The 27,542-nt window shown below is 43.9% G+C and overlaps 1 protein-coding gene across 1 annotated transcript in view; it reads left to right on the forward strand.

Moving 5' to 3' along the window:
* camk2a (calcium/calmodulin-dependent protein kinase II alpha) overlaps positions 1–27,542 on the forward strand; it is a 52,337-nt gene that overhangs the window by 19,174 nt on the left and 5,621 nt on the right. Inside the window, exons 4-15 of the mRNA XM_075487239.1 lie at positions 2,403–2,457; positions 8,120–8,185; positions 8,631–8,703; positions 9,111–9,213; positions 10,018–10,101; positions 10,184–10,278; positions 11,387–11,509; positions 11,613–11,696; positions 13,330–13,372; positions 22,489–22,529; positions 22,736–22,784; positions 23,707–23,782. Of these exons, the coding sequence (XP_075343354.1) occupies positions 2,403–2,457; positions 8,120–8,185; positions 8,631–8,703; positions 9,111–9,213; positions 10,018–10,101; positions 10,184–10,278; positions 11,387–11,509; positions 11,613–11,696; positions 13,330–13,372; positions 22,489–22,529; positions 22,736–22,784; positions 23,707–23,782 (892 nt within the window). The remainder of the gene's footprint in view (positions 1–2,402; positions 2,458–8,119; positions 8,186–8,630; positions 8,704–9,110; positions 9,214–10,017; positions 10,102–10,183; positions 10,279–11,386; positions 11,510–11,612; positions 11,697–13,329; positions 13,373–22,488; positions 22,530–22,735; positions 22,785–23,706; positions 23,783–27,542) is intronic.

The raw sequence follows: 27,542 nt of genomic DNA on the forward strand, positions 1-27,542 counted from the left end.
CTTTAGCCCAGCTTCAGCCCAGCTTTAGCCCAGCTTCAGCCCAGCTTCAGCCCAGCTTTAGCCCAGCTTCAGCCCAGCTTTAGCCCAGCTTTAGCCCAGCTTCAGCCCAGCTTTAGCCCAGCTTTAGCCCAGCTTCAACCCAGCTTCAGCCCAGCTTTAGCCCAGCTTCAGTCCAGCTTTAGCCCAGTTTAAGCCCAGCTTTAGCCCAGCTTTAGCCCAGCTTTAGCCCAGCTTTAGTCCAGCTTCAGCCCAGCTTTAGCCCAGCTTTAGCCCAGCTTTAGTCCAGCTTCAGCCCAGCTTTAGCCCAGCTTCAGCCCAGCTTTAGCCCAGCTTCAGTCCAGCTTTAGCCCAGTTTCAGCCCAGCTTTAGCCCAGCTTTAGCCCAGCTTCAGCCCAGCTTTAGCCCAGCTTCAGCCCAGCTTTAGCCCAGTTTAAGCCCAGCTTTAGCCCAGCTTTAGCCCAGCTTCAGCCCAGCTTTAGCCCAGCTTCAGCCCAGCTTTAGCCCAGCTTTAGCCCAGCTTTAGCCCAGCTTTAGCCCAGCTTCAGCCCAGCTTTAGCCCAGCTTTAGCCCAGCTTTAGCCCAGCTTCAGCCCAGCTTTAGCCCAGCTTTAGCCCAGCTTCAGCCCAGCTTTAGCCCAGCTTCAGCCCAGCTTTAGCCCAGTTTCAGCCCAGCTTTAGCCCAGCTTTAGCCCAGCTTTAGCCCAGCTTCAGCCCAGCTTCAGCCCAGCTTTAGCCCAGCTTTAGCCCAATTTCAGCCCAGCTTCAGCCCAGCTTTAGCCCAGCTTTAGCCCAGCTTCAGCCCAGCTTCAGCCCAGCTTTAGCCCAGCTTCAGTCCAGCTTTAGCCCAGTTTAAGCCCAGCTTTAGCCCAGCTTTAGCCCAGCTTTAGCCCAGCTTTAGTCCAGCTTCAGCCCAGCTTTAGCCCAGCTTTAGCCCAGCTTTAGTCCAGCTTCAGCCCAGCTTTAGCCCAGCTTCAGTCCAGCTTTAGCCCAGTTTCAGCCCAGCTTTAGCCCAGCTTTAGCCCAGCTTCAGCCCAGCTTTAGCCCAGCTTCAGCCCAGCTTTAGCCCAGTTTAAGCCCAGCTTTAGCCCAGCTTTAGCCCAGCTTCAGCCCAGCTTTAGCCCAGCTTCAGCCCAGCTTTAGCCCAGCTTTAGCCCAGCTTTAGCCCAGCTTTAGCCCAGCTTCAGCCCAGCTTTAGCCCAGCTTTAGCCCAGCTTCAGCCCAGCTTCAGCCCAGCTTTAGCCCAGCTTTAGCCCAGCTTCAGCCCAGCTTTAGCCCAGCTTCAGCCCAGCTTTAGCCCAGCTTCAGCCCAGCTTTAGCCCAGCTTCAGCCCAGCTTTAGCCCAGCTTTAGCCCAGCTTCAGCCCAGCTTTAGCCCAGTTTCAGCCCAGCTTCAGCCCAGCTTCAGCCCAGCTTTAGCCCAGCTTCAGCCCAGCTTCAGCCCAGCTTTAGCCCAGCTTCAGCCCAGCTTTAGCCCAGCTTCAGCCCAGCTTTAGCCCAGTTTCAGCCCAGCTTCAGCCCAGTTTCAGCCCAGCTTTAGCCCAGTTTCAGCCCAGTTTCAGCCCAGCTTTAGCCCAGCTTCAGCCCAGCTTTAGCCCAGCTTCAGCCCAGCTTTAGCCCAGCTTTAGCCCAGCTTTAGCCCAGCTTTAGCCCAGCTTCAGCCCAGCTTTAGCCCAGCTTTAGCCCAGCTTTAGCCCAGCTTTAGCCCAGTTTCAGCCCAGCTTTAGCTATCGGACAGACGGCCTCACATCTGACTCTAGAACACTTTGGTATCCAGAGGAGTTCATGGTGGACTCAATGTGCCCAGGTCCTGTGGCTGCAGAACCAGCCCAGATCATCAGCCCTCCACCACCGTGCTTGGCAGCTGGTGTGAGGTGTTTGTGCTGATATGCTGTGTTTGGCTTCCTCCAAAAGTGCTGCTGTGCATTATGAGCAAACATCTCCACTTTGGTCTGCTCTGTCCAAAGGACATTGTTCCAGAAGTCTTGTGGTTTGTTCATATGCAGCTTTGCAAACCTAAGCTGTGCTGCCATGTTCTTTTTAGAGAGAAGAGGCTTTCTCCTGCAACCCTTCCACACAAGCCATACAAGTTCAGTCTGTTTCTAATTGTGCTGTCATGACCTTTAACCTTTAACATGCTAACTGAGGCCTGCAGAGTCTGAGATGTAGCTCTTGTGTTTCTGACCTTGGGGTGACCTTTAACCTTTAACACGCTGACTGAGGCCTGCAGAGTCTGAGATGTAGCTCTTGGGTTTCAGACCTTTGGGTGACCTTTAACCTTTAGGGCCACAGCAGTCAGACTGTTGACCTGGTCCCAGTTGACCAACAGAAAATGGATGGATGGACATTAATTACAGATTGTCAATAAAGTTTTGTTTAACAATGAAACTTTTTTTCTGTTTTTCAGTTCGGCTGCATGACAGCATTTCAGAGGAGGCTCATCATTACCTCATCTTTGACCTGTGAGTTCTGATCTGTCTGTTTCTGTGTTATAGTTTGCATTGCGTTGTGTTTCATGAAGTTATCCGGTTCGTAGTTTGCATTGCGTTGTGTTTCATGGTATTATCGGGTTCGTAGTTTACATTGTGTTGTGTTTCATGAAGTTATCGGTTTCGTAGTTTGCATTGTGTCGTGTTTCGTGAAGTTATCGGGTTCGTAGTTTGCATTGTGATTCATGAAGTTATCAGGTTCGTAGTTTGCATTGCGTTGTGTTTCATGAAGTTATCGGGTTCGTAGTTTGCATTGCGTTGTGTTTCATGAAGTTATCGGGTTCGTAGTTTGCATTGCGTTGTGTTTCATGAAGTTATCGGGTTCGTAGTTTGCATTGCGTTGTGTTTCATGAAGTTATCGGTTTCGTAGTTTGCATTGTGTTGTGTTTCATGAAGTTATTGGTTTCGTAGTTTGCATTGTGTTGTGTTTCATGAAGTTATCGGGTTCGTAGTTTGCATTGTGTTGTGTTTCATGATGTTATCGGGTTCGTAGTTTGCATTTTGTTGTGTTTCATGAAGTTATTGGTTTCGTAGTTTGCATTGTGTTGTGTTTCATGAAGTTATCGGGTTCGTAGTTTGCATTGTGTCGTGTTTCATAAAGTTATCGGGTTCGTAGTTTGCATTTTGTTGTGTTTTATGAAGGTATCGGGTTCTTAGTTTGCATTTTGTTGTGTTTCATGAAGTTATCCGGTTCGTAGTTTGCATTGCGTTGTGTTTCATGGTATTATCGGGTTCGTAGTTTTCATTGCGTTGTGTTTCATGGTATTATCGGGTTCGTAGTTTGCATTGTGTTGTGTTTCATGAAGTTATCGGTTTCGTAGTTTGCATTGTGTCGTGTTTCATGAAGTTATCGGGTTCGTAGTTTGCATTGTGATTCATGAAGTTATCAGGTTCGTAGTTTGCATTGCGTTGTGTTTCATGAAGTTATCGGGTTCGTAGTTTGCATTGCGTTGTGTTTCATGAAGTTATCGGGTTCGTAGTTTGCATTGCGTTGTGTTTCATGAAGTTATCGGGTTCGTAGTTTGCATTGTGTTGTGTTTCATGAAGTTATCGGTTTCGTAGTTTGCATTTTGTTGTGTTTCATGATGTTATTGGTTTCGTAGTTTGCATTGTGTTGTGTTTCATGAAGTTATCGGGTTCGTAGTTTGCATTGCGTTGTGTTTCATGAAGTTATCGGGTTCGTAGTTTGCATTGCGTCGTGTTTCATGAAGTTATCGGGTTCATAGTTTGCATTGTGATTCATGAAGTTATCGGGTTCGTAGTTTGCATTGTGTCGTGTTTCATGAAGTTATCGGGTTCGTAGTTTGCATTTTGTTGTGTTTTATGAAGGTATCGGGTTCTTAGTTTGCATTTTGTTGTGTTTCATGAAGTTATCGGGTTCGTAGGTTGCATTTTGTTGTGTTTCATGATGTTATTGGGTTCGTAGTTTGCATTGTGTTGTGTTTCATGAAGTTATCGGGTTCGTAGTTTGCATTGTGTTGTGTTTCATGAAGTTATCGGTTTCGTAGTTTGCATTGTGTTGTGTTTCATGAAGTTATCCGGTTCGTAGTTTGCATTGCGTTGTGTTTCATGAAGTTATCGGGTTCGTAGTTTGCATTTTGTTGTGTTTCATGAAGTTATTGGGCTTGTAGTTTGCATTGTGTTGTGTTTCATGAAGTTATCGGGTTTGTAGTTTGCATTGTGTTGTGTTTCATGAAGTTATCGGGTTCGTAGTTTGCATTGCGTTGTGTTTCATGAAGTTATCGGGTTCGTAGTTTGCATTGTGTTGTGTTTCATGAAGTTATCGGTTTCGTAGTTTGCATTTTGTAGTGTTTCATGAAGTTATTGGTTTCGTAGTTTGCATTGTGTCGTGTTTCATGAAGTTATCGGGTTCGTAGTTTGCATTGCGTTGTGTTTCATGAAGTTATCGGGTTCGTAGTTTGCATTGCGTTGTGTTTCATGAAGTTATCGGGTTCGTAGTTTGCATTTTGTTGTGTTTCATGATGTTATTGGTTTCGTAGTTTGCATTGTGTTGTGTTTCATGAAGTTATCGGGTTCGTAGTTTGCATTGCGTTGTGTTTCATGAAGTTATCGGGTTCGTAGTTTGCATTGTGTCGTGTTTCATGAAGTTATCGGGTTCGTAGTTTGCATTGTGATTCATGAAGTTATCGGGTTCGTAGTTTGCATTGTGTCGTGTTTCATGAAGTTATCGGGTTCGTAGTTTGCATTTTGTTGTGTTTTATGAAGGTATCGGGTTCTTAGTTTGCATTTTGTTGTGTTTCATGAAGTTATCGGGTTCGTAGTTTGCATTTTGTTGTGTTTCATGATGTTATTGGGTTCGTAGTTTGCATTGTGTTGTGTTTCATGAAGTTATCGGGTTCGTAGTTTGCATTATGTTGTGTTTCATGAAGTTATTGGTTTCGTAGTTTGCATTGTGTTGTGTTTCATGAAGTTATCCGGTTCGTAGTTTGGATTGCGTTGTGTTTCATGAAGTTATCGGGTTCGTAGTTTGCATTGTGTCGTGTTTCATGAAGTTATCGGGTTCGTAGTTTGCATTGTGATTCATGAAGTTATCGGGTTCGTAGTTTGCATTGTGTCGTGTTTCATGAAGTTATCGGGTTCGTAGTTTGCATTTTGTTGTGTTTTATGAAGGTATCGGGTTCTTAGTTTGCATTTTTTTGTGTTTCATGAAGTTATCGGGTTCGTAGTTTGCATTTTGTTGTGTTTCATGATGTTATTGGGTTCGTAGTTTGCATTGTGTTGTGTTTCATGAAGTTATCGGGTTCGTAGTTTGCATTGTGTTGTGTTTCATGAAGTTATCGGGTTCGTAGTTTGCATTATGTTGTGTTTCATGAAGTTATCGGGTTCGTAGTTTGCATTGTGATTCATGAAGTTATCGGGTTCGTAGTTTGCATTGCGTTGTGTTTCATGATGTTATTGGGTTCGTAGTTTGCATTGCGTTGTGTTTCATGAAGTTATCGGGTTCGTAGTTTGCATTGTGTTGTGTTTCATGAAGTTATCTGGTTCGTAGTTTGCATTTTGTTGTGTTTTATGAAGTTATCGGGTTCGTAGTTTGCATTGTGTTGTGTTTCATGAAGTTATCGGGTTCGTAGTTTGCATTATGTTGTGTTTCATGAAGTTATCGGGTTCGTAGTTTGTATTGTGATTCATGAAGTTATCGGGTTTGTAGTTTGCATTGTGTTGTGTTTCATGATGTTATTGGGTTCGTAGTTTGCATTGCGTTGTGTTTCATGAAGTTATCGGGTTCGTAGTTGGCATTTTGTTGTGTTTTATGAAGGTATCGGGTTCGTAGTTTGCATTTTGTTGTGTTTCATGAAGTTATCGGGTTCGTAGTTTGCATTTTGTTGTGTTTCATGATGTTATTGGGTTCGTAGTTTGCATTGTGTTTTTGTTTCATGAAGTTATCGGGTTTGTAGTTTACATTGTGTTGTGTTTCATGAAGGTATCGGGTTCGTAATTTGCATTTTGTTGTGTTTCATGAAGTTATTGGGCTTGTAGTTTGCATTGTGTTGTGTTTCATGATGTTATCGGGTTCGTAATTTGCATTTTGTTGTGTTTCATGAAGTTATTGGGCTTGTAGTTTGCATTGTGTTGTGTTTCATGAAGTTATTGGGTTCGTAATTTGCATTTTGTTGTGTTTCATGAAGTTATCGGGTTCGTAGTTTGCATTGTGTTGTGTTTCATGAAGTTATCGGGTTCGTAGTTTGCATTGTGTTGTGTTTCATGAAGTTATCGGGTTCGTAGTTTGCATTGTGTTGTGTTTCATGAAGTTATCGGGTTCGTAGTTTGCATTGCGTTGTGTTTCATGGTATTATCGGGTTCGTAGTTTGCATTGTGTTGTGTTTCATGAAGTTATTGGGTTCGTAGTTTGCATTGTGTTGTGTTTCATAAAGTTATCGGGTTCGTAGTTTACATTGTGTTGTGTTTCATGAAGTTATCGGGTTCGTAGTTTGCATTTTGTTGTGTTTCATGATGTTATTGGGTTCGTAATTTGCATTGTGTTGTGTTTCATGAAGTTATCGGGTTCGTAGTTTGCATTGTGTTGTGTTTCATGAAGGTATCGGGTTCGTAATTTGCATTGTGTTGTGTTTCATGAAGTTATCGGGTTTGTAGTTTACATTGTGTTGTGTTTCATGAAGGTATCGGGTTCGTAGTTTGCATTGTGTTGTGTTTCATGAAGTTATCGGGTTCGTAGTTTGCATTGTGTTGTGTTTCATGAAGGTATCGGGTTCGTAGTTAGCATTGTGTTGTGTTTCATGAAGTTATCGGGTTTGTAGTTTACATTGTGTTGTGTTTCATGAAGGTATCGGGTTCGTAATTTGCATTTTGTTGTGTTTCATGATGTTATCGGGTTCGTAGTTTGCATTGTGTTGTGTTTCATGAAGTTATCGGGCTTGTAGTTTGCATTGCGTTGTGTTTCATGAAGTTATCGGGTTTGTAGTTTACATTGTGTTGTGTTTCATGAAGTTATTGGGTTCGTAGTTTGCATTGTGTTGTGTTTCATGATGTTATCGGGTTCGTAGTTTGCATTGTGTTGTGTTTCATGATGTTATTGGGTTCGTAGTTTGCATTGTGTCGTGTTTCATGAAGTTATCGGGTTCGTAGTTTGCATTGCGTTGTGTTTCATGAAGTTATCGGGTTCGTAGTTTGCATTGTGTTGTGTTTCATGATGTTATCGGGTTCGTAGTTTGCATTGTGTTGTGTTTCATGATGTTATTGGGTTCGTAGTTTGCATTGTGTTGTGTTTCATAAAGTTATCGGGTTCGTAGTTTGCATTTTGTTGTGTTTCATGAGGTCATTTGGTTCGTAGTTTGCATTGTGTTGTGTTTCATGAAGTTATTGGGTTCGTAGTTTGCATTGTGGCGTGTTTCATAAAGTTATCAGGTTCGTAGTTTGCATTGTGTTGTGTTTCATGAAGTTATTGGGTTCGTAGTTTGCATTTTGTTGTGTTTCATAAAGTTATCAGGTTCGTAGTTTGCATTGTTGTGTTTCATGAAGTTATTGGGTTCGTAGTTTGCATTGCGTTGTGTTTCATGAAGTTATTGGGTTCGTAGTTTGCATTGTGTTGTGATTCATGAAGTTATCGGGTTCGTAGTTTGCATTGTGTTGTGTTTCATAAAGTTATCGGGTTCGTAGTTTGCATTGCGTTGTGTTTTGGGTCATGACATTGTGTTAGTTTTAATGGCCGCCACTGTGAACATCGCAACTCTTGCAGTCAGCTCACATTCTTTTGTTGTTTTTATTTGAGCGTTTTTTCAAGCCAAGTCAGGACTTTATTTACTTCAAAGACCTTATTTTGTTTTCCTCACTTGTTTGTTCACTTTGATGAAGTTTCTATTTTAAATGAATTGTGAGTCAGTTTAAATACATTTAAACTTTAATTTCATCATAAACTCTTTGATGGATGAACACTGTGCTGCTCTGACCTGGATGATGTTGTAAATTATTACTCTGGAAATAAAATCCAGACTGATTTCATCTTCTTTCATTTTGAATCCATTTAAAATTCTTTTTAACTTTGTAGATTTCAGATATTATGATTTTTTGCGGCTCGTCCTTGTCACCTGCATGTATCTGCTTGCTTCATGTTGTTGTTGAATTGTTCACAACGTGAGTGTGTAATCGTGTGTCTCAGGGTCACAGGTGGAGAGCTGTTTGAAGACATCGTAGCCAGAGAATACTACAGCGAAGCTGACGCCAGGTACCAACACACCTGCACAATCAGTATCTCTGTCCTTCCTCTTCCTCCACCTGCTCCCTTTCTCCTTTTATAAGCCAAGTTTCCATTAACTTCCCAACCAGTTCTGAAGCCATCTTTGAAAAAGCTCCAAACTGAACAAACTCAGCTGTGCGGTGTCACCAGAGGGGGCGCTATGGGCTATACTGCTGGTGGTTATAATTCAGAAAGAAACCTTGAAGAGTAAAAAAATAGCAACATATATCACATCTGGGAATATCTGAGATATCATATCTGGGAATATCTGGGAATATCATATCTGGAAAAACCTCCTAAAGAGAGAAGAAATGTTTTTAACCTCACTCGTTCCATCCATAAAAGTGCTGCTGGAAGGCCTGGCTGCTGTTTAGTCTTTTGAATCTGCTCAGCTCCTCCTCAGCAGCATCATGTGACCTCCCTCTTTCTGCAGCCACTGCATCCAGCAGATCTTAGAGGCGGTGCTTCACTGTCATCAGATGGGCGTGGTCCACCGAGACCTGAAGGTACACCCCCCTCCGTCTGCTCTAACAGGAAACTGAAACTTTGTGTAAATATGAGAACCAGAATCACTGAAAATTAAATGTTTCAGGAATCATATTTTAGATTTAGTGCTTAATGAAGCAGTTTTTCTTGGTTTGTTAGCCTGTTAGCTTGTCTGATGTGGACTGATGGGCAGTATGAACCTGTTAGCTTGTGTTAGCTTGTCTGATGGGCAGTATGAACCTGTTAGCTTGTGTTAGCTTGTCTGATGGGCAGTATGAACCTGTTAGCTTGTGTTAGCTTGTCTGATGGGCAGTATGAACCTGTTAGCTTGTGTTAGCTTGTCTGATGGGCAGTATGAACCTGTTAGCTTGTGTTAGCTTGTCTGATGGGCAGTATGAACCTGTTAGCTTGTGCTCTGTGTCTGCAGCCGGAGAACCTGCTGTTGGCCTCCAAATCGAAAGGAGCAGCAGTGAAACTGGCCGACTTCGGCCTTGCTATCGAGGTGGAGGGAGACCAGCAGGCCTGGTTTGGTACTGTACCCGTTTCTGCTTTCTCGCCAACAAAATCACTTTTCTTTGTTTCATTGTGTTCAGTTTGTTTTCATTTTAGATGTATTTATGTATTCATAAGATTGAATCTATTTTACAGCTGTTTACTGTACTTTCAGCTGTACATTAATGGGATTTTAATTAACTTTTTTGATAGTTTTTTTTATTTTTTTCTCCCTATTCAACATCATCCTGGTGGTAACGTTAGTTTCACTGAGATCAATAAGTTTTAATGATCACTAAGTTAACAAGCTGAGCTGCTATCGGCACCAACATGGCCTCAGACGCAGTTTTTATAGTTTTCATCGATATTTCAGCTCATTGATAACAACGAGGACGACTTTCGGCCGCCTGGTTGCACACGAACACGAGTGACGAAATACATATTTTTAATTTGATTTTTCTTTATTTTTGTGGATTTTATTATAATTCCATCTTTCTTTACTAAATGTATTCATCTTTAGCTTCATTTCTTTACTTTTTTCAGTTATTATTTTGCTCTTTCTTTTTTCTCAACAAAGCAACGAGTAATTTGTTTGTTTGTCTGTCTGTCTGTCTGTCTGTCTGTCTGTCTGTCTGTTTGTTTGTTTGTTTGTCTGTTTGTTTGTCTGTTTGTCTGTCTGTCTGTCTGTCTGTCTGTCTGTCTGTCTGTCTGTCTGTCTGTCTGTCTGTTTGTTTGTTTGTTTGTCTGTTTGTTTGTTTGTTTGTTTGTCTGTTTGTTTGTCTGTCTGTTTGTCTGTTTGTTTGCTGCAGCTGATTTAAAGCGTGTTACGCTGTGTTTTACAGGCTTTGCGGGGACTCCTGGCTACCTGTCTCCGGAGGTGTTGAGGAAGGACCCGTACGGGAAGGCGGTCGACCTCTGGGCCTGCGGTCAGACTCCACTCTGCTGCCCTTCCTGTTTCCTCCGTCCTTCTCCTCCAGCTGTTTGTTTACTCCTCTGTTTGTGCCTCAGGTGTGATCCTCTACATCCTGCTGGTCGGTTATCCTCCGTTCTGGGATGAAGATCAACACCGTCTCTACCAGCAGATCAAAGCTGGAGCCTACGATGTAAGTCACATGACCAGAGGTGGGTAGAGCAGCCAAAAACTGTTCTCAAGTAAAAGTAAAAAGTATTCATCCAAATAATTACTTGAGTAAGAGTAAAAAAGTGCTCGGTGAAAAAACGACTCAAGCACTGAGTAACTGTTGAGTAACGTCTGATTTATTTGTTAACACAAGCATTCAATCAGACAGACAAACATACTAAATAATCATCTTTAGGCAAATTAGAGTTCATCCAATTGATCAAATAAATTAAAATGAATGAATTAATTACAAAATAGCTTAAATTAAAATAATCCAGGTAAATTCAAGTACTTCAATAAAAAATAAAAGAGACTTAGGAAATGTTTAAAACATATGTAACCCATATGTAACCTAAAAAACAAACATTCACCTATCCATGGGGGGAAAAACGAGTTTAGGAAACTTAGCGCTACATGTTTCCTCAAGTTAGATGTTGAGTTTCTGCTGAAATGTGCGTTTGTTTTGGTTGCCACAGAAGACACATAATGTAGCTGCTGTTTCTCACTCTTTGTAAGGTAAACATGCTTTCAGTATGAGGCCTCGTCTGCGTCTTCATTTCCCACCGTTGGTTCTGACATTTTTCATCTGTTTCTCTGTTTGTTTGCTACGACTGCTAATGCTAAAGCTAACCCGTCCCGCCGCTGAGATCGAGTACGGTCACGTGACCAGACTGCACGGCTGCGTCTGATTGGTGGAACACAGTCAGGTGGTAGAGCCTTTGGCGGAAGTCTCTCTCTCTGTCAGAATAAAACATTAAAATGAGGCGTACGCGGGGGATAAAAATAATGAGGCGTAGAATACCAAAGAGGTAAGAAGAAAAGTAACCAGCTCATTGTAGCCTAATGTAGCGGAGTAAGAGGACAGCTTCTGCTGCACACATCTACTCAAGGAAAAGTAAAAAGTATAGAGATTTAAAACTACTCCTAGAAGTATAATGTTTTCAAAAACTTACTCAAGTAAATGTAACTCGTTACCACCCACCTCTGCATATGATGCTGTTGTGAGTTCAGCCATTGGTCAGTGGGCGGGGCATTTACCCCCGGCCCCTTCTGTTGACCTCCTCTCCTCCTTTCCTCTCCTTACCTCCTAGTTTCCTTCCCCTGAGTGGGACACGGTGACTCCTGAAGCCAAAGATCTGATCAATAAGATGCTGACCATCAATCCGGCCAAACGGATCACAGCGGCTGAGGCGCTCAAACACCCCTGGATCTCTGTGAGACTCCTCGTCCTGTTGTTGTTGTTGTTGTTGTTGTTGTCCTCTGTGATGATGGTGATGAAGATGATGATGATTATGATGATGTTGTTCTTCCTCACAGCACCGCTCCACAGTGGCGTCCTGTATGCACCGACAGGAGACGGTCGAGTGTCTGAAGAAGTTTAACGCCAGGAGGAAGCTGAAGGTAAAGTTCCAGGATCAATTTCTGTTGATCAGATAAATCAGATTGTTCAGATCAATCTTCACTCTGCCAGCTCAGTTAGGCAAGGCATCTTTATTTATACAGCCCATTTCATACCACAGGCAACTCAATGTGCTGTACATAAAGACAAGGCATTTAAAAGAACAGCATAAAGCAGCAATTTAAAGAGAAAAAAAAATAGAATAAAAATTAAAGCAATCAAAGAAGAGGGGAAAAAGAAAGATATAAACTCAACCATAAGCACACAGAAAGAGAAATGTTTTTAACCTGGATTTAAAAGTGCTTACAGTTGTGGCTGATTTCAGTTCTGCTGGTAGTTTGTTCCAGTTGTGTGCAGCATAACGGCTAAAAGCTGCTGGTAGTTTGTTCCAGTTGTGTGCAGCATAACGGCTAAAAGCTGCTGGTAGTTTGTTCCAGTTGTGTGCAGCATAACGGCTAAAAGCTGCTGGTAGTTTGTTCCAGCTGTGTGCAGCATAACAGCTAAAAGCTGCTGGTAGTTTGTTCCAGCTGTGTGCAGCATAACGGCTAAAAGCTGCTGGTAGTTTGTTCCAGCTGTGTGCAGCATAACGGCTAAAAGCTGCTGGTAGTTTGTTCCAGTTGTGTGCAGCATAACGGCTAAAAGCTGCTGGTAGTTTGTTCCAGTTGTGTGCAGCATAACGGCTAAAAGCTGCTGGTAGTTTGTTCCAGTTGTGTGCAGCATAACAGCTAAAAGCTGCTGGTAGTTTGTTCCAGCTGTGAGCAGCATAACAGCTAAAAGCTGCTGGTAGTTTGTTCCAGTTGTGTGCAGCATAACAGCTAAAAGCTGCTGGTAGTTTGTTCCAGTTGTGTGCAGCATAACAGCTAAAAGCTGCTTCACCGGCTCCAGTTTGAACTCTGACCTGAGTCAGCAGATCTCAGAGCTCTGCTGGGTTTATACTCTGCTAGCATGTCATTCATGTATTCTGGACCTAAACCATTCTGTGATTTGTAGACGAGTAGCAGAACTTTAAAATCTATTCTGTATCTGAGCGGGAGCCGATGTGAAGACCTGAGAACTGGGGTGATGTGATGTGATCTCTTAGTTCTGGTTAAAACTCGGGCTGCAGCGTTCTGAATGAGCTGCAGCTGTTTGAGACTCTTTTGGGGGAGTCCAGTCAGAAGACCGTTAGCATTAGCATGTAGCATGAATCAGCTTCTCCTGATCTGTTTGGGACATGAAACCCTTAATTCTGGATATGTTCTTAAGTTGATAAAAGGATGATTTGATGACTGATTTGATATGATTTATCATATCATTTTTATAAGTTAGCTTCTTTACAGACTAAATAAGGGTTATCAGCCAACCACAGAGATCGTTGTCACTGTGAGGCCACACCCCTCTGTTGTGATTGGTTAGTCAGATGGTCAGATTAGGCCTCACCCACAACATCGCATTCAAACTTCCTGAAAGTGTTTGATTGGATGCAGAGTGAGGACACGCCCCTGAGTGCAGGATGAGTCATCAATGTTTTTAGTTTCCTGTTTGTGGACCAGAATCATTTAAACATATATCTGCTACTATTATTCAACAACTTTTCTCCTTTTTCTACCTCTTCCCTTTCTCCATCCTCCCATCATTCCTCTCCTCTTCCCTCAGGGAGCCATTTTGACCACCATGTTGGCCACCAGAAATTTCTCCGGTAAGTTCCTAAGCTTTCTCTGCCCTGCCAGAGGTCAGAGGTCAGATGGTTCTCATTGGCTGTCAGCGGTGCTCAGCATTCAGAGAAAACTGGGCAGAAGCCGTCTGAAATCTGAAGTCCAAAAAAGGCAGCGTACCCCCGAGCAAGGCAGCGTACCCCGTGCTCCCCGGGCGCTGTGAAGCTCCAGTGTGTCTGTCTGCATGAGTGGGTCAGCAGGTGGAACCTGGATGGGTTCAAAGAGGACAAATGTTGATCAAAATTAAGATTAAGATACTATGTAGTATGCAGTATGTAGTATGGAACTATGTAGTATGCAGTATGCAGTATGGAACTATGTAGTATGCAGTATGCAGTATGGAACTATGTAGTATTCAGTATGTAGTATGGAACTATGTAGTATGGAACTATGTAGTATTCAGTATGTAGTATGGAAGTATGTAGTATGGAACTATGTAGTATTCAGTATGTAGTATGGAACTATGTAGTATTCAGTATGTAGTATGGAACTATGTAGTATTCAGTATGTAGTATGGAACTATGTAGTATGCAGTATGCAGTATGGAACTATGTAGTATTCAGTATGTAGTATGGAACTATGTAGTATGGAACTATGTAGTATTCAGTATGTAGTATGGAAGTATGTAGTATGGAACTATGTAGTATTCAGTATGTAGTATGGAACTATGTAGTATTCAGTATGTAGTATGGAACTATGTAGTATTCAGTATGTAGTATGGAAGTATGTAGTATGGAACTATGTAGTATGCAGTATGCAGTATGGAACTATGTAGTATGGAACTATGTAGTATACAGTATGTAGTATGGAACTATGTAGTATGCAGTATGCAGTATGGAACTATGTAGTATGGAACTATGTAGTATACAGTATGTAGTATGGAACTATGTAGTATTCAGTATGTAGTATGGAAGTATGTAGTATGGAACTATGTAGTATTCAGTATGTAGTATGGAAGTATGTAGTATGGAAGTATGTAGTATTCAGTATGTAGTATGGAACTATGTAGTATGCAGTATGCAGTATGGAACTATGTAGTATGGAACTATGTAGTATACAGTATGTAGTATGGAACTATGTAGTATGCAGTATGCAGTATGGAACTATGTAGTATGGAACTATGTAGTATACAGTATGTAGTATGGAACTATGTAGTATGCAGTATGCAGTATGGAACTATGTAGTATGGAACTATGTAGTATACAGTATGTAGTATGGAAGTATGTAGTATTCAGTATGTAGTATGGAAGTATGTAGTATGGAACTATGTAGTATTCAGTATGTAGTATGGAAGTATGTAGTATGGAAGTATGTAGTATTCAGTATGTAGTATGGAACTATGTAGTATGCAGTATGCAGTATGGAACTATGTAGTATGGAACTATGTAGTATGGAACTATGTAGTATACAGTATGTAGTATGGAACTATGTAGTATGCAGTATGCAGTATGGAACTATGTAGTATGGAACTATGTAGTATACAGTATGTAGTATGGAACTATGTAGTATGCAGTATGCAGTATGGAACTATGTAGTATGGAACTATGTAGTATACAGTATGTAGTATGGAACTATGTAGTATTCAGTATGTAGTATGGAAGTATGTAGTATGGAACTATGTAGTATTCAGTATGTAGTATGGAACTATGTAGTATTCAGTATGTAGTATGGAACTATGTAGTATGGAACTATGTAGTATACAGTATGTAGTATGGAACTATGTAGTATACAGTATGTAGTATGGAACTATGTAGTATGCAGTATGGAACTATGTAGTATGGAACTATGTAGTATGGAACTATGTAGTATACAGTATGTAGTATGGAACTATGTAGTATGCAGTATGGAACTATGTAGTATGGAACTATGTAGTATGCAGTATGGAACTATGTAGTATGGAACTATGTAGTATACAGTATGTAGTATGGAACTATGTAGTATGCAGTATGCAGTATGGAACTATGTAGTATGCAGTATGGAACTATGTAGTATGGAACTATGTAGTATTCAGTATGTAGTATGGAACTATGTAGTATGCAGTATGGAACTATGTAGTATGGAACTATGTAGTATACAGTATGTAGTATGGAACTATGTAGTATGCAGTATGGAACTATGTAGTATGGAACTATGTAGTATGCAGTATGGAACTATGTAGTATGGAACTATGTAGTTTTCAGTATGTAGTATGGAACTATGTAGTATGGAACTATGTAGTATGCAGTATGCAGTATGGAACTATGTAGTATGGAACTATGTAGTATACAGTATGTAGTATGGAACTATGTAGTATTCAGTATGTAGTATGGAAGTATGTAGTATGGAACTATGTAGTATTCAGTATGTAGTATGGAACTATGTAGTATGGAACTATGTAGTATACAGTATGTAGTATGGAAGTATGTAGTATGGAACTATGTAGTATTCAGTATGTAGTATGGAACTATGTAGTATGGAACTATGTAGTATTCAGTATGTAGTATGGAAGTATGTAGTATGGAACTATGTAGTATTCAGTATGTAGTATGGAAGTATGTAGTATACAGTATGTAGTATGGAACTATGTAGTATGCAGTATGCAGTATGGAACTATGTAGTATGGAACTATGTAGTATACAGTATGTAGTATGGAACTATGTAGTATTCAGTATGTAGTATGGAAGTATGTAGTATGGAACTATGTAGTATTCAGTATGTAGTATGGAACTATGTAGTATTCAGTATGTAGTATGGAACTATGTAGTATTCAGTATGTAGTATGGAAGTATGTAGTATGGAACTATGTAGTATTCAGTATGCAGTATGGAACTATGTAGTATTCAGTATGTAGTATGGAAGTATGTAGTATGGAACTATGTAGTATTCAGTATGCAGTATGGAACTATGTAGTATTCAGTATGTAGTATGCAGTATGCAGTATGGAACTATGTAGTATGGAACTATGTAGTATTCAGTATGCAGTATGGAACTATGTAGTATTCAGTATGTAGTATGGAAGTATGTAGTATGGAACTATGTAGTATGCAGTATGGAACTATGTAGTATGGAACTATGTAGTATTCAGTATGCAGTATGGAACTATGTAGTATACAGTATGTAGTATGGAACTATGTAGTATTCAGTATGCAGTATGGAACTATGTAGTATTCAGTATGTAGTATGGAAGTATGTAGTATGGAACTATGTAGTATGCAGTATGGAACTATGTAGTATGGAACTATGTAGTATTCAGTATGCAGTATGGAACTATGTAGTATTCAGTATGTAGTATGGAAGTATGTAGTATGGAACTATGTAGTATTCAGTATGTAGTATGGAAGTATGTAGTATGGAACTATGTAGTATACAGTATGTAGTATGGAACTATGTAGTATTCAGTATGTAGTATGGAAGTATGTAGTATGGAACTATGTAGTATACAGTATGTAGTATGGAACTATGTAGTATTCAGTATGTAGTATGGAACTATGTAGTATTCAGTATGTAGTATGGAACTATGTAGTATTCAGTATGTAGTATGGAACTATGTAGTATGGAAGTATGTAGTATTCAGTATGTAGTTTGTAGTAGGCGGTTTCGAACGCAGCCACAGTTCCAGGAAAGAAGTCGGCCTCCAGCTGATCGGTTCCAGCTGTGGTCGAGGAAAGAAGAAGAAAGGCTTCGGCCCGTTCATGGAGGACATCATGCCTGAGCGCTGGCTGTTAGGGAGTCAGGTGACCTTTGACCCGCAGGCTCGGGCTTCAGTAGCAGACGCTTAAACAAAGAAGTCTACCAATGAGCTGCCAGCTTACACACAATTAGCAGGTTATCGCTGTGCATGTGTGTGTGCTGCAGCTGTTCTGGGCTCTGACACACTGTGAGCTCTATAGATAGCCGGGGAACCACCCACACTCACACCAGCGACCAAAGACACGTGCACGGGGTCAGGGTCTGTGTGCCCGCCATGCTGACGTCGCTAAACAGGCCAGGGAATAGAATATATATTTTATATTTAGTTTTTTACTCTTTGTGGTGAAATCTGTAGGCAGTAAAAGGATGTAACAGGAAGCATCATTTTCAGAAGAGCCAGCAACATGCTGGCCAGCGGGCGGGAAGCTAACGAATGACCCCGCAATGACTCATGGGAAACAGAACTGAGCCTCTGAGTCGTTAGAGATGTTTTTAATGGGAATCTGTTGGAATCAGACATGTTTTATTGGATAAAGATAAAGACTCTCCTTTAGCTGTCAGATCCTTACAGGAAGTAGCTGTCAGATCCTTACAGGAAGTAGCTGTCAGGTCCTTACAGGAAGTAGCTGTCAGATCCTTACAGGAAGTAGCTGTCAGATCCTTACAGGAAGTAGCTGTCAGGTCCTTACAGGAAGTAGCTGTCAGGTCCTTACAGGAAGTAGCTGTCGGATCCTTACAGGAAGTAGCTGTCAGATCCTTACAGGAAGTAGCTGTCAGGTCCTTACAGGAAGTAGCTGTCAGGTCCTTACAGGAAGTAGCTGTCAGGTCCTTACAGGAAGTAGGTGTCAGGTCCTTACAGGAAGTAGCTGTCAGATCCTTACAGGAAGTAGCTGTCAGGTCCTTACAGGAAGTAGCTGTCAGATCCTTACAGGAAGTAGGTGTCAGATCCTTACAGGAAGTAGCTGTCAGATCCTTACAGGAAGTTGCTGTCAGATCCTTACAGGAAGTAGCTGTCAGGTCCTTACAGGAAGTAGGTGTCAGATCCTTACAGGAAGTAGCTGTCAGATCCTTACAGGAAGTAGCTGTCAGGTCCTTACAGGAAGTAGCTGTCAGATCCTTACAGGAAGTAGCTGTCAGGTCCTTACAGGAAGTAGCTGTCAGATCCTTACAGGAAGTAGCTGTCAGGTCCTTACAGGAAGTAGGTGTCAGATCCTTACAGGAAGTAGCTGTCAGATCCTTACAGGAAGTAGCTGTCAGATCCTTACAGGAAGTAGCTTTCAGGTCCTTACAGGAAGTAGGTGTCAGATCCTTACAGGAAGTAGCTGTCAGGTCCTTACAGGAAGTAGGTGTCAGATCCTTACAGGAAGTAGCTGTCAGATCCTTACAGGAAGTTGCTGTCAGATCCTTACAGGAAGTAGCTGTCAGGTCCTTACAGGAAGTAGCTGTCAGATCCTTACAGGAAGTAGCTGTCAGATCCTTACAGGAAGTTGCTGTCAGATCCTTACAGGAAGTAGCTGTCAGATCTATACAGGAAGTAGCTGTCAGGTCCTTACAGGAAGTAGCTGTCAGATCCTTACAGGAAGTTGCTGTCAGATCCTTACAGGAAGTAGCTGTCGGATCCTTACAGGAAGTAGCTGTCAGGTCCTTACAGGAAGTAGCTGTCAGATCCATACAGGAAGTAGCTGTCAGATCCATACAGGAAGTAGCTGTCAGATCCTTACAGGAGGTAGCTGTCAGATCCTTACAGGAGGTAGCTGTCAGATCCATACAGGAAGTTGCTGTCAGATCCTTACAGGAAGTAGCTGTCAGGTCCTTACAGGAAGTAGCTGTCAGATCCTTACAGGAGGTAGCTGTCAGATCCTTACAGGAGGTAGCTGTCAGATCCTTACAGGAAGTAGCTGTCAGGTCCTTACAGGAAGTAGGTGTCAGATCCTTACAGGAAGTAGCTGTCAGATCCTTACAGGAAGTAGCTGTCAGATCCTTACAGGAAGTAGCTTTCAGGTCCTTACAGGAAGTAGCTGTCAGATCCTTACAGGAAGTAGCTGTAAGATCCTTACAGGAAGTAGCTGTCAGGTCCTTACAGGAAGTAGCTGTCAGATCCTTACAGGAAGTTGCTGTCAGATCCTTACAGGAAGTTGCTGTCAGATCCTTACAGGAAGTAGCTGTCAGGTCCTTACAGGAAGTAGCTGTCAGATCCTTACAGGAAGTTGCTGTCAGATCCTTACAGGAAGTTGCTGTCAGATCCTTACAGGAAGTAGCTGTCAGGTCCTTACAGGAAGTAGCTGTCAGATCCTTACAGGAAGTTGCTGTCAGATCCTTACAGGAAGTAGCTGTCAGGTCCTTACAGGAAGTAGCTGTAAGATCCTTACAGGAAGTAGCTGTCAGATCCTTACAGGAAGTAGCTGTCAGATCCTTACAGGAAGTTGCTGTCAGATCCTTACAGGAAGTAGCTGTCAGATCTATACAGGAGGTAGCTGTCAGATCCTTACAGGAAGTAGCTGTCAGATCCAAACAGGAAGTAGCTGTCAGATCTATACAGGAGGTAGCTGTCAGATCCTTACAGGAAGTAGCTGTCAGATCCAAACAGGAAGTAGCTGTCAGATCCTTACAGGAAGTAGCTGTCAGGTCCTTACAGGAAGTAGCTGTCAGATCCAAACAGGAAGTATCCAACAGGAAGTAGCTGTCAGATCCTTACAGGAAGTAGCTGTCAGATCCAAACAGGAAGTAGCTGTCAGATCCTTACAGGAAGTAGCTGTCATATCCAAACAGGAAGTAGCTGTCAGATCCAAACAGGAAGTATCCAACAGGAAGTAGCTGTCAGATCCAAACAGGAAGTAGCTGTCAGATCCAAACAGGAAGTAGCTGTCAGATCCTTACAGGAAGTAGCTGTCAGATCCAAACAGGAAGTAGCTGTAAGATCCTTACAGGAAGTAGCTGTCAGATCTATACAGGAGGTAGCTGTCAGATCCTTACAGGAAGTAGCTGTCAGATCCAAACAGGAAGTAGCTGTCAGATCCTTACAGGAAGTAGCTGTCAGGTCCTTACAGGAAGTAGCTGTCAGATCCAAACAGGAAGTATCCAACAGGAAGTAGCTGTCAGATCCTTACAGGAAGTAGCTGTCAGATCCAAACAGGAAGTAGCTGTCAGATCCTTACAGGAAGTAGCTGTCAGATCCAAACAGGAAGTAGCTGTCAGATCCAAACAGGAAGTATCCAACAGGAAGTAGCTGTCAGATCCAAACAGGAAGTAGCTGTCAGATCCAAACAGGAAGTAGCTGTCAGATCCTTACAGGAAGTAGCTGTCAGATCCAAACAGGAAGTAGCTGTAAGATCCTTACAGGAAGTAGCTGTCAGATCCTTACAGGAGGTGGCTGTCAGATCCTTACAGGAAGTAGCTAGCAGATCCTTACAGGAAGTAGCTAACAGATCCTTACAGGAAGTAGCTGTCAGATCCTTACAGGAAGTAGCTGTCAGATCCTTACAGGAAGTAGCTGTCAGATCCTTACAGGAAGTAGCTGTCAGATCCTTACAGGAGGTAGCTGTCAGGTCCTTACAGGAGGTGGCTGTCAGATCCTTACAAGAAGTAGCTGTCGGATCCTTACAGGAAGTAGCTAACAGATCCTTACAGGAAGTAGCTAACAGATCCTTACAGGAAGTAGCTAACAGATCCTTACAGGAAGTAGCTGTCAGTTCCTTACAGGAAGTAGCTAACAGATCATTACAGGAAGTAGCTAACAGATCCTTACAGGAAGTAGCTAACAGATCTTTACAGGAAGTAGCTGTCGGATCCAAACAGGAAGTAGCTGTCAGATCCAAACAGGAAGTATCCAACAGGAAGTATCTGTCAGATCCTTACAGGAAGTATCAAACAGGAAGTAGCTGTCAGATCCAAACAGGAAGTATCCAACAGGAAGTAGCTGTCAGATCCAAACAGGAAGTATCCAACAGGAAGTAGCTGTCAGATCCTTACAGGAGGTAGCTGCCAGATCCTTACAGGAAGTAGCTGTCAGATCCTAACAGGAAGTAGCTGTCAGATCCAAACAGGAAGTAGCTGTCGGATGCAAACAGGAAGTAGCTGTCAGATCCAAACAGGAAGTATCCAACAGGAAGTAGCTGTCAGATCCAAACAGGAAGTATCCAACAGGAAGTAGGTGTCAGATCCTTACAGGAAGTAGCTGTCAGATCCAAACAGGAAGTAGCTGTCAGATCCAAACAGGAAGTAGCTTTCAGATCCAAACAGGAAGTTACCAGAAGTAGCTAACAGATCATTACAGGAAGTAGCTAACAGATCCTTACAGGAAGTAGCTAACAGATCCTTACAGGAAGTAGCTGTCAGATCCTTACAGGAAGTAGCTGTCGGATCCAAACAGGAAGTAGCTGTCAGATCCAAACAGGAAGTATCCAACAGGAAGTATCTGTCAGATCCTTACAGGAAGTATCAAACAGGAAGTAGCTGTCAGATCCAAACAGGAAGTATCCAACAGGAAGTAGCTGTCAGATCCAAACAGGAAGTATCCAACAGGAAGTAGCTGTCAGATCCTTACAGGAGGTAGCTGCCAGATCCTTACAGGAAGTAGCTGTCAGATCCTAACAGGAAGTAGCTGTCAGATCCAAACAGGAAGTAGCTGTCGGATGCAAACAGGAAGTAGCTGTCAGATCCAAACAGGAAGTATCCAACAGGAAGTAGGTGTCAGATCCTTACAGGAAGTAGCTGTCAGATCCTTACAGGAAGTAGCTGTCAGATCCAAACAGGAAGTATCCAACAGGAAGTAGCTGTCAGATCCTTACAGGAAGTAGCTGTCAGATCCAAACAGGAAGTAGCTGTCAGATCCAAACAGGAAGTAGCTTTCAGATCCAAACAGGAAGTTACCAGAATAATTTAAAATGTGATTAATAAATAACAATAAAAGCTCACAGATATTCCAATGAGTGGACTCATGATTGCCTTTATGATAAAGTAAATGATCCCACAGTTTAATGCCTGATGAAGAACTGTGTCTATCAGTGTCTGATGTCCACTCACAGAGCGGCCGGACAGCTTTGTGTCTGGCTGTGGACGGACGGCCGGCACATGTGTGCTCAGGCATCTGTTGGCTGTGGACAGACGGACAGCCGGCCTGTGTCCTCAGGCATCTGTTGGCTGTTGACGCTCAGGAATGTGCGCAGACTTTCTGCTCGGCTGCTATCTCCAGCTGATCCTAAATTTGGCCTCAGAGCGCCCCACATGTCATCCGTCCGTCTGACCCGAGCAGAGCAGCAGCTCAGTTTTACTGACCCACCTGAAGCTCTTCCTGGTTCTGTTCCCTCTGAGTTGGCCAAAGGAACGCGGGCAGCGGCTGTCGGTACAATGCCGCCGCTCCTCTTCTCTGCGTTTGCTCCCTTCTTTCTCACCCTGCTGCTTTTGTCTCTCTTCATTCTCATCCCTCGTTCAGGAGGAAAGAGTGGAAGCAACAAGAAGGCTGACGGGGTCAAGGTAACGCTGTTGTTTACTCTTCAGCCGCAGAAGTAAACATGTAAACAGGAAGTGTTTGTGTCTGTCCATGAAACACGGTCAGAAACCAGATGTTATCAGACTGAATATGAATTATAATCATGGTTAAAAGATAACCACACAGGTAACCAATCAGAAGTGACAGACTGAGTCAGGCAGCTCTCTGATTGGCCGCTGTGTTGTTGCAGGAGTCGTCTGAGAGCACCAACACCACCATCGAGGATGAAGACACCAGAGGTGAGATAAGAAGATCTGTGTAGCCCCTTTCACACTGCCGAATAACCCGCGTTTAATCCGCGAATTTAGCGTGTCTGCTGTTGCGTTCACACTGCCGACCCGGGCTGCCGCGTCAACTCGACTCGCCTTTCGACCCGCGTCGGACCCTAGTCTTTTTGTCGAGTTTGGTGTGAACGCAATCGACGCGGGTCGGACGTGGGCGTGGCGTGAGGAGTTTAAAAGACAGAATGGACAGCTGATTCAGAACAACAGCGACAGGTGAGGACAAGTTTCACTCTGTTTTAGCCTACATCAAGTTCGAGACATTTTTGAAGATGGCCAACTGGGGAGACAAGGAGGTCCGCGAGCTCCTCAGCCTCCGAGCAGAGGACGTTATTTACCGCCACATTTCGGGGACTATAGTGCTCTTGTATTCTCCGCATATGTTCTTCGGCGGCATCCCACGTTGTGACCATCCACACCCCGTAAAATAACATCTCCATGAACTGCATATACAATTGCAAAAACGAGTCCTCAAGGTGTATTTAACCCTACCTCCGACGCATGGCTTGTGCCTACGTCATTGTACACGCCCAGCATTTTATGTGTTTCGTGTGACGCTCTGCCACTAGGCCACGCCCCCTGAACTCGGCTTCAGGCGACACGGGTCACCAACACGCCAAGCGTTCACATTGCTCGACGCGGGTCGAAGGTGCAATTTGGACCGGCTAAGGTAGCGGGTCGAAAGGCGAGTCGAGTTGACCTGGCAGCCCGGGTCGGCAGTGTGAACGCGACAGCGGACATGCTAAATTCGCGGATTAAACGCGGGTTATTCGTCAGTGTGAAAGGGGCTACTGACGAGCAGCTGATGGTTTCCTGTGTTCACCTGTGTGTGTGTGTGTGTGTGTGTGTGTGTGTGTGCACGTGTGCGTGTGCACGTCAGTCAGGAAACAGGACATCATTAAAGTCACTGAGCAGCTCATCGAGGCCATCAGCAATGGAGACTTTGAGAGTTACACGTATGTAACACGGATCATATTTATTCTGATCTTACTGCAACTTTTAAGCTCATAACTGTGTTAAATGTTGTGTTAATTTCCTGTCCTCACACCAAAAACCAGTCTGACCCTTTAGAAAATTCTCCTCTGAGTAAAAAAATCCCAAATTAAAGCCTCCATATTGTGTAAAATTCCTTCTTCCTGTTCCTGGGAGCATATATCAGGGCGTCTGAGGTGTAAAACTCCTTCTTCCTGTTCCTGGGAGCATATATCAGGGCGTCTGAGGTGTTAAACTCCTTCTTCCTGTTCCTGGGAGCGTATATGAGGGCGTCTGAGGTGTAAAACTCCTTCTTCCTGTTCCTGGGAGCATATATCAGGGCGTCTGAGGTGTAAAACTCCTTCTTCCTGTTCCTGGGAGCATATATCAGGGCGTCTGAGGCGTAAAACTCCTTCTTCCTGTTCCTGGGAGCATATATCAGGGCGTCTGAAGTGTAAAACTCCTTCTTCCTGTTCCTGGGAGCATATATCAGGGCGTCTGAGGCGTAAAACTCCTTCTTCCTGTTCCTGGGAGCATATATCAGGGCGTCTGAAGTGTAAAACTCCTTCTTCCTGTTCCTGGGAGCATATGTCAGGGCGTCTGAGGCGTAAAACTCCTTCTTCCTGTTCCTGGGAGCATATATCAGGGCGTCTGAGGTGTAAAACTCCTTCTTCCTGTTCCTGGGAGCATATATCAGGGCGTCTGAGGTGTAAAACTCCTTCTTCCTGTTCCTGGGAGCATATATCAAGGCGTCTGAGGTGTAAAACTCCTTCTTCCTGTTCCTGGGAGCATATATCAGGGCGTCTGAGGTGTAAAACTCCTTCTTCCTGTTCCTGGGAGCATATATCAGGGCGTCTGAGGTGTAAAACTCCTTCTTCCTGTTCCTGGGAGCATATATCAGGGCGTCTGAGGTGTAAAACTCCTTCTTCCTGTTCCTGGGAGCATATATCAGGGCGTCTGAAGTGTAAAATTCCTTCTTCCTGTTCCTGGGAGCATATATCAGGGCGTCTGAGGTGTAAAACTCCTTCTTCCTGTTCCTGGGAGCATATATCAGGGCGTCTGAGGTGTAAAACTCCTTCTTCCTGTTCCTGGGAGCATATATCAGGGCGTCTGAAGTGTAAAACTCCTTCTTCCTGTTCCTGGGAGCATATGTCAGGGCGTCTGAGGTGTAAAACTCCTTCTTCCTGTTCCTGGGAGCATATATCAGGGCGTCTGAGGCGTAAAACTCCTTCTTCCTGTTCCTGGGAGCATATATCAGGGCGTCTGAGGTGTAAAACTCCTTCTTCCTGTTCCTGGGAGCATATGTCAGGGCGTCTGAGGTGTAAAACTCCTTCTTCCTGTTCCTGGGAGCAAATATCAGGGCGTCTGAAGTGTAAAACTCCTTCTTCCTGTTCCTGGGAGCATATATCAGGGCGTCTGAGGTGTAAAACTCCTTCTTCCTGTTCCTGGGAGCATATATCAGGGCGTCTGAGGTGTAAAACTCCTTCTTCCTGTTCCTGGGAGCATATATCAGGGCGTCTGAAGTGTAAAACTCCTTCTTCCTGTTCCTGGGAGCATATGTCAGGGCGTCTGAGGCGTAAAACTCCTTCTTCCTGTTCCTGGGAGCATATATCAGGGCGTCTGAGGTGTAAAACTCCTTCTTCCTGTTCCTGGGAGCATATATCAGGGCGTCTGAGGTGTAAAACTCCTTCTTCCTGTTCCTGGGAGCATATATCAAGGCGTCTGAGGTGTAAAACTCCTTCTTCCTGTTCCTGGGAGCATATATCAGGGCGTCTGAGGTGTAAAACTCCTTCTTCCTGTTCCTGGGAGCATATATCAGGGCGTCTGAGGTGTAAAACTCCTTCTTCCTGTTCCTGGGAGCATATATCAGGGCGTCTGAGGTGTAAAACTCCTTCTTCCTGTTCCTGGGAGCATATATCAGGGCGTCTGAAGTGTAAAATTCCTTCTTCCTGTTCCTGGGAGCATATATCAGGGCGTCTGAGGTGTAAAACTCCTTCTTCCTGTTCCTGGGAGCATATATCAGGGCGTCTGAGGTGTAAAACTCCTTCTTCCTGTTCCTGGGAGCATATATCAGGGCGTCTGAAGTGTAAAACTCCTTCTTCCTGTTCCTGGGAGCATATGTCAGGGCGTCTGAGGTGTAAAACTCCTTCTTCCTGTTCCTGGGAGCATATATCAGGGCGTCTGAGGCGTAAAACTCCTTCTTCCTGTTCCTGGGAGCATATATCAGGGCGTCTGAGGTGTAAAACTCCTTCTTCCTGTTCCTGGGAGCATATGTCAGGGCGTCTGAGGTGTAAAACTCCTTCTTCCTGTTCCTGGGAGCAAATATCAGGGCGTCTGAAGTGTAAAACTCCTTCTTCCTGTTCCTGGGAGCATATATCAGGGCGTCTGAGGTGTAAAACTCCTTCTTCCTGTTCCTGGGAGCATATATCAGGGCGTCTGAGGTGTAAAACTCCTTCTTCCTGTTCCTGGGAGCATATATCAGGGCGTCTGAAGTGTAAAACTCCTTCTTCCTGTTCCTGGGAGCATATATCAGGGCGTCTGAGGTGTAAAACTCCTTCTTCCTGTTCCTGGGAGCATATATCAGGGCGTCTGAGGTGTAAAACTCCTTCTTCCTGTTCCTGGGAGCATATATCAGGGCGTCTGAAGTGTAAAACTCCTTCTTCCTGTTCCTGGGAGTATATATCAGAGCGTCTGAGGTGTAAAACTCCTTCTTCCTGTTCCTGGGAGCATATATCAGGGCGTCTGAGGTGTAAAACTCCTTCTTCCTGTTCCTGGGAGCATATATCAGGGCGTCTGAGGTGTAAAACTCCTTCTTCCTGTTCCTGGGAGCATATATCAGGGCGTCTGAAGTGTAAAACTCCTTCTTCCTGTTCCTGGGAGCATATATCAGGGCGTCTGAGGTGTAAAACTCCTTCTTCCTGTTCCTGGGAGCATATATCAGGGCGTCTGAGGTGTAAAACTCCTTCTTCCTGTTCCTGGGAGCATATATCAGGGCGTCTGAAGTGTAAAACTCCTTCTTCCTGTTCCTGGGAGCATATATCAAGGCGTCTGAGGTGTAAAGCTTTCCAGCTGAACGGTTCCGTTCAGTAAAGCTCTTGTGTCCATCCATCCATTATCTTCCGCTGGTCCGGGGATCGGGTCGCGGGGGCAGCAGCTTGAGCAGAGAGACCCAGACGTCCCTGTCCCCGGCCACTTCCTCCAGCTCTTCTGGGGGGGACCCCGAGGCGTTCCCAGGCCAGCCGAGAGACATAGTCTCTCCAACGTGTCCTGGGTCTTCCCCGGGGCCTCCTCCCAGTGGGACGGGCCCGGAACACCTCACCGGGGAGGCGTCCAGGAGGCATCCTAACCAGATGCCCCAGGAGGCATCCTAACCAGATGCCCCAGGAGGCATCCTAACCAGATGCCCCAGGAGGCATCCTAACCAGATGCCCGAGCCGCCTCATCTGACTCCTCTGGATGCGGAGGAGCAGCGGTTCTACTCCGAGCCCCTCCCGGATGACCGAGCTTCTCACCCTATCTCTAAGGGAGAGCCCAGACACCCTGCGGAGGAAACTCATTTCGGCCGCTTGTATTCGCGATCTCGTTCTTTCGGTCCCTACCCACAGCTCGTGACCATAGGTGAGGGTAGGAACATAGACTGACCGGTAAATCGAGAACTTCGCCTTCTGGCTCAGCTCCTTCTTCACCACGACGGGCCGGTGCAGAGCCGCATCACTGCAGACGCCGCACCAATCCGTCTGTCAA

This window comes from Odontesthes bonariensis, chromosome 16, assembly GCF_027942865.1.
Source record: "Odontesthes bonariensis isolate fOdoBon6 chromosome 16, fOdoBon6.hap1, whole genome shotgun sequence".
NCBI classification, from domain to species: domain Eukaryota; kingdom Metazoa; phylum Chordata; class Actinopteri; order Atheriniformes; family Atherinopsidae; genus Odontesthes; species Odontesthes bonariensis.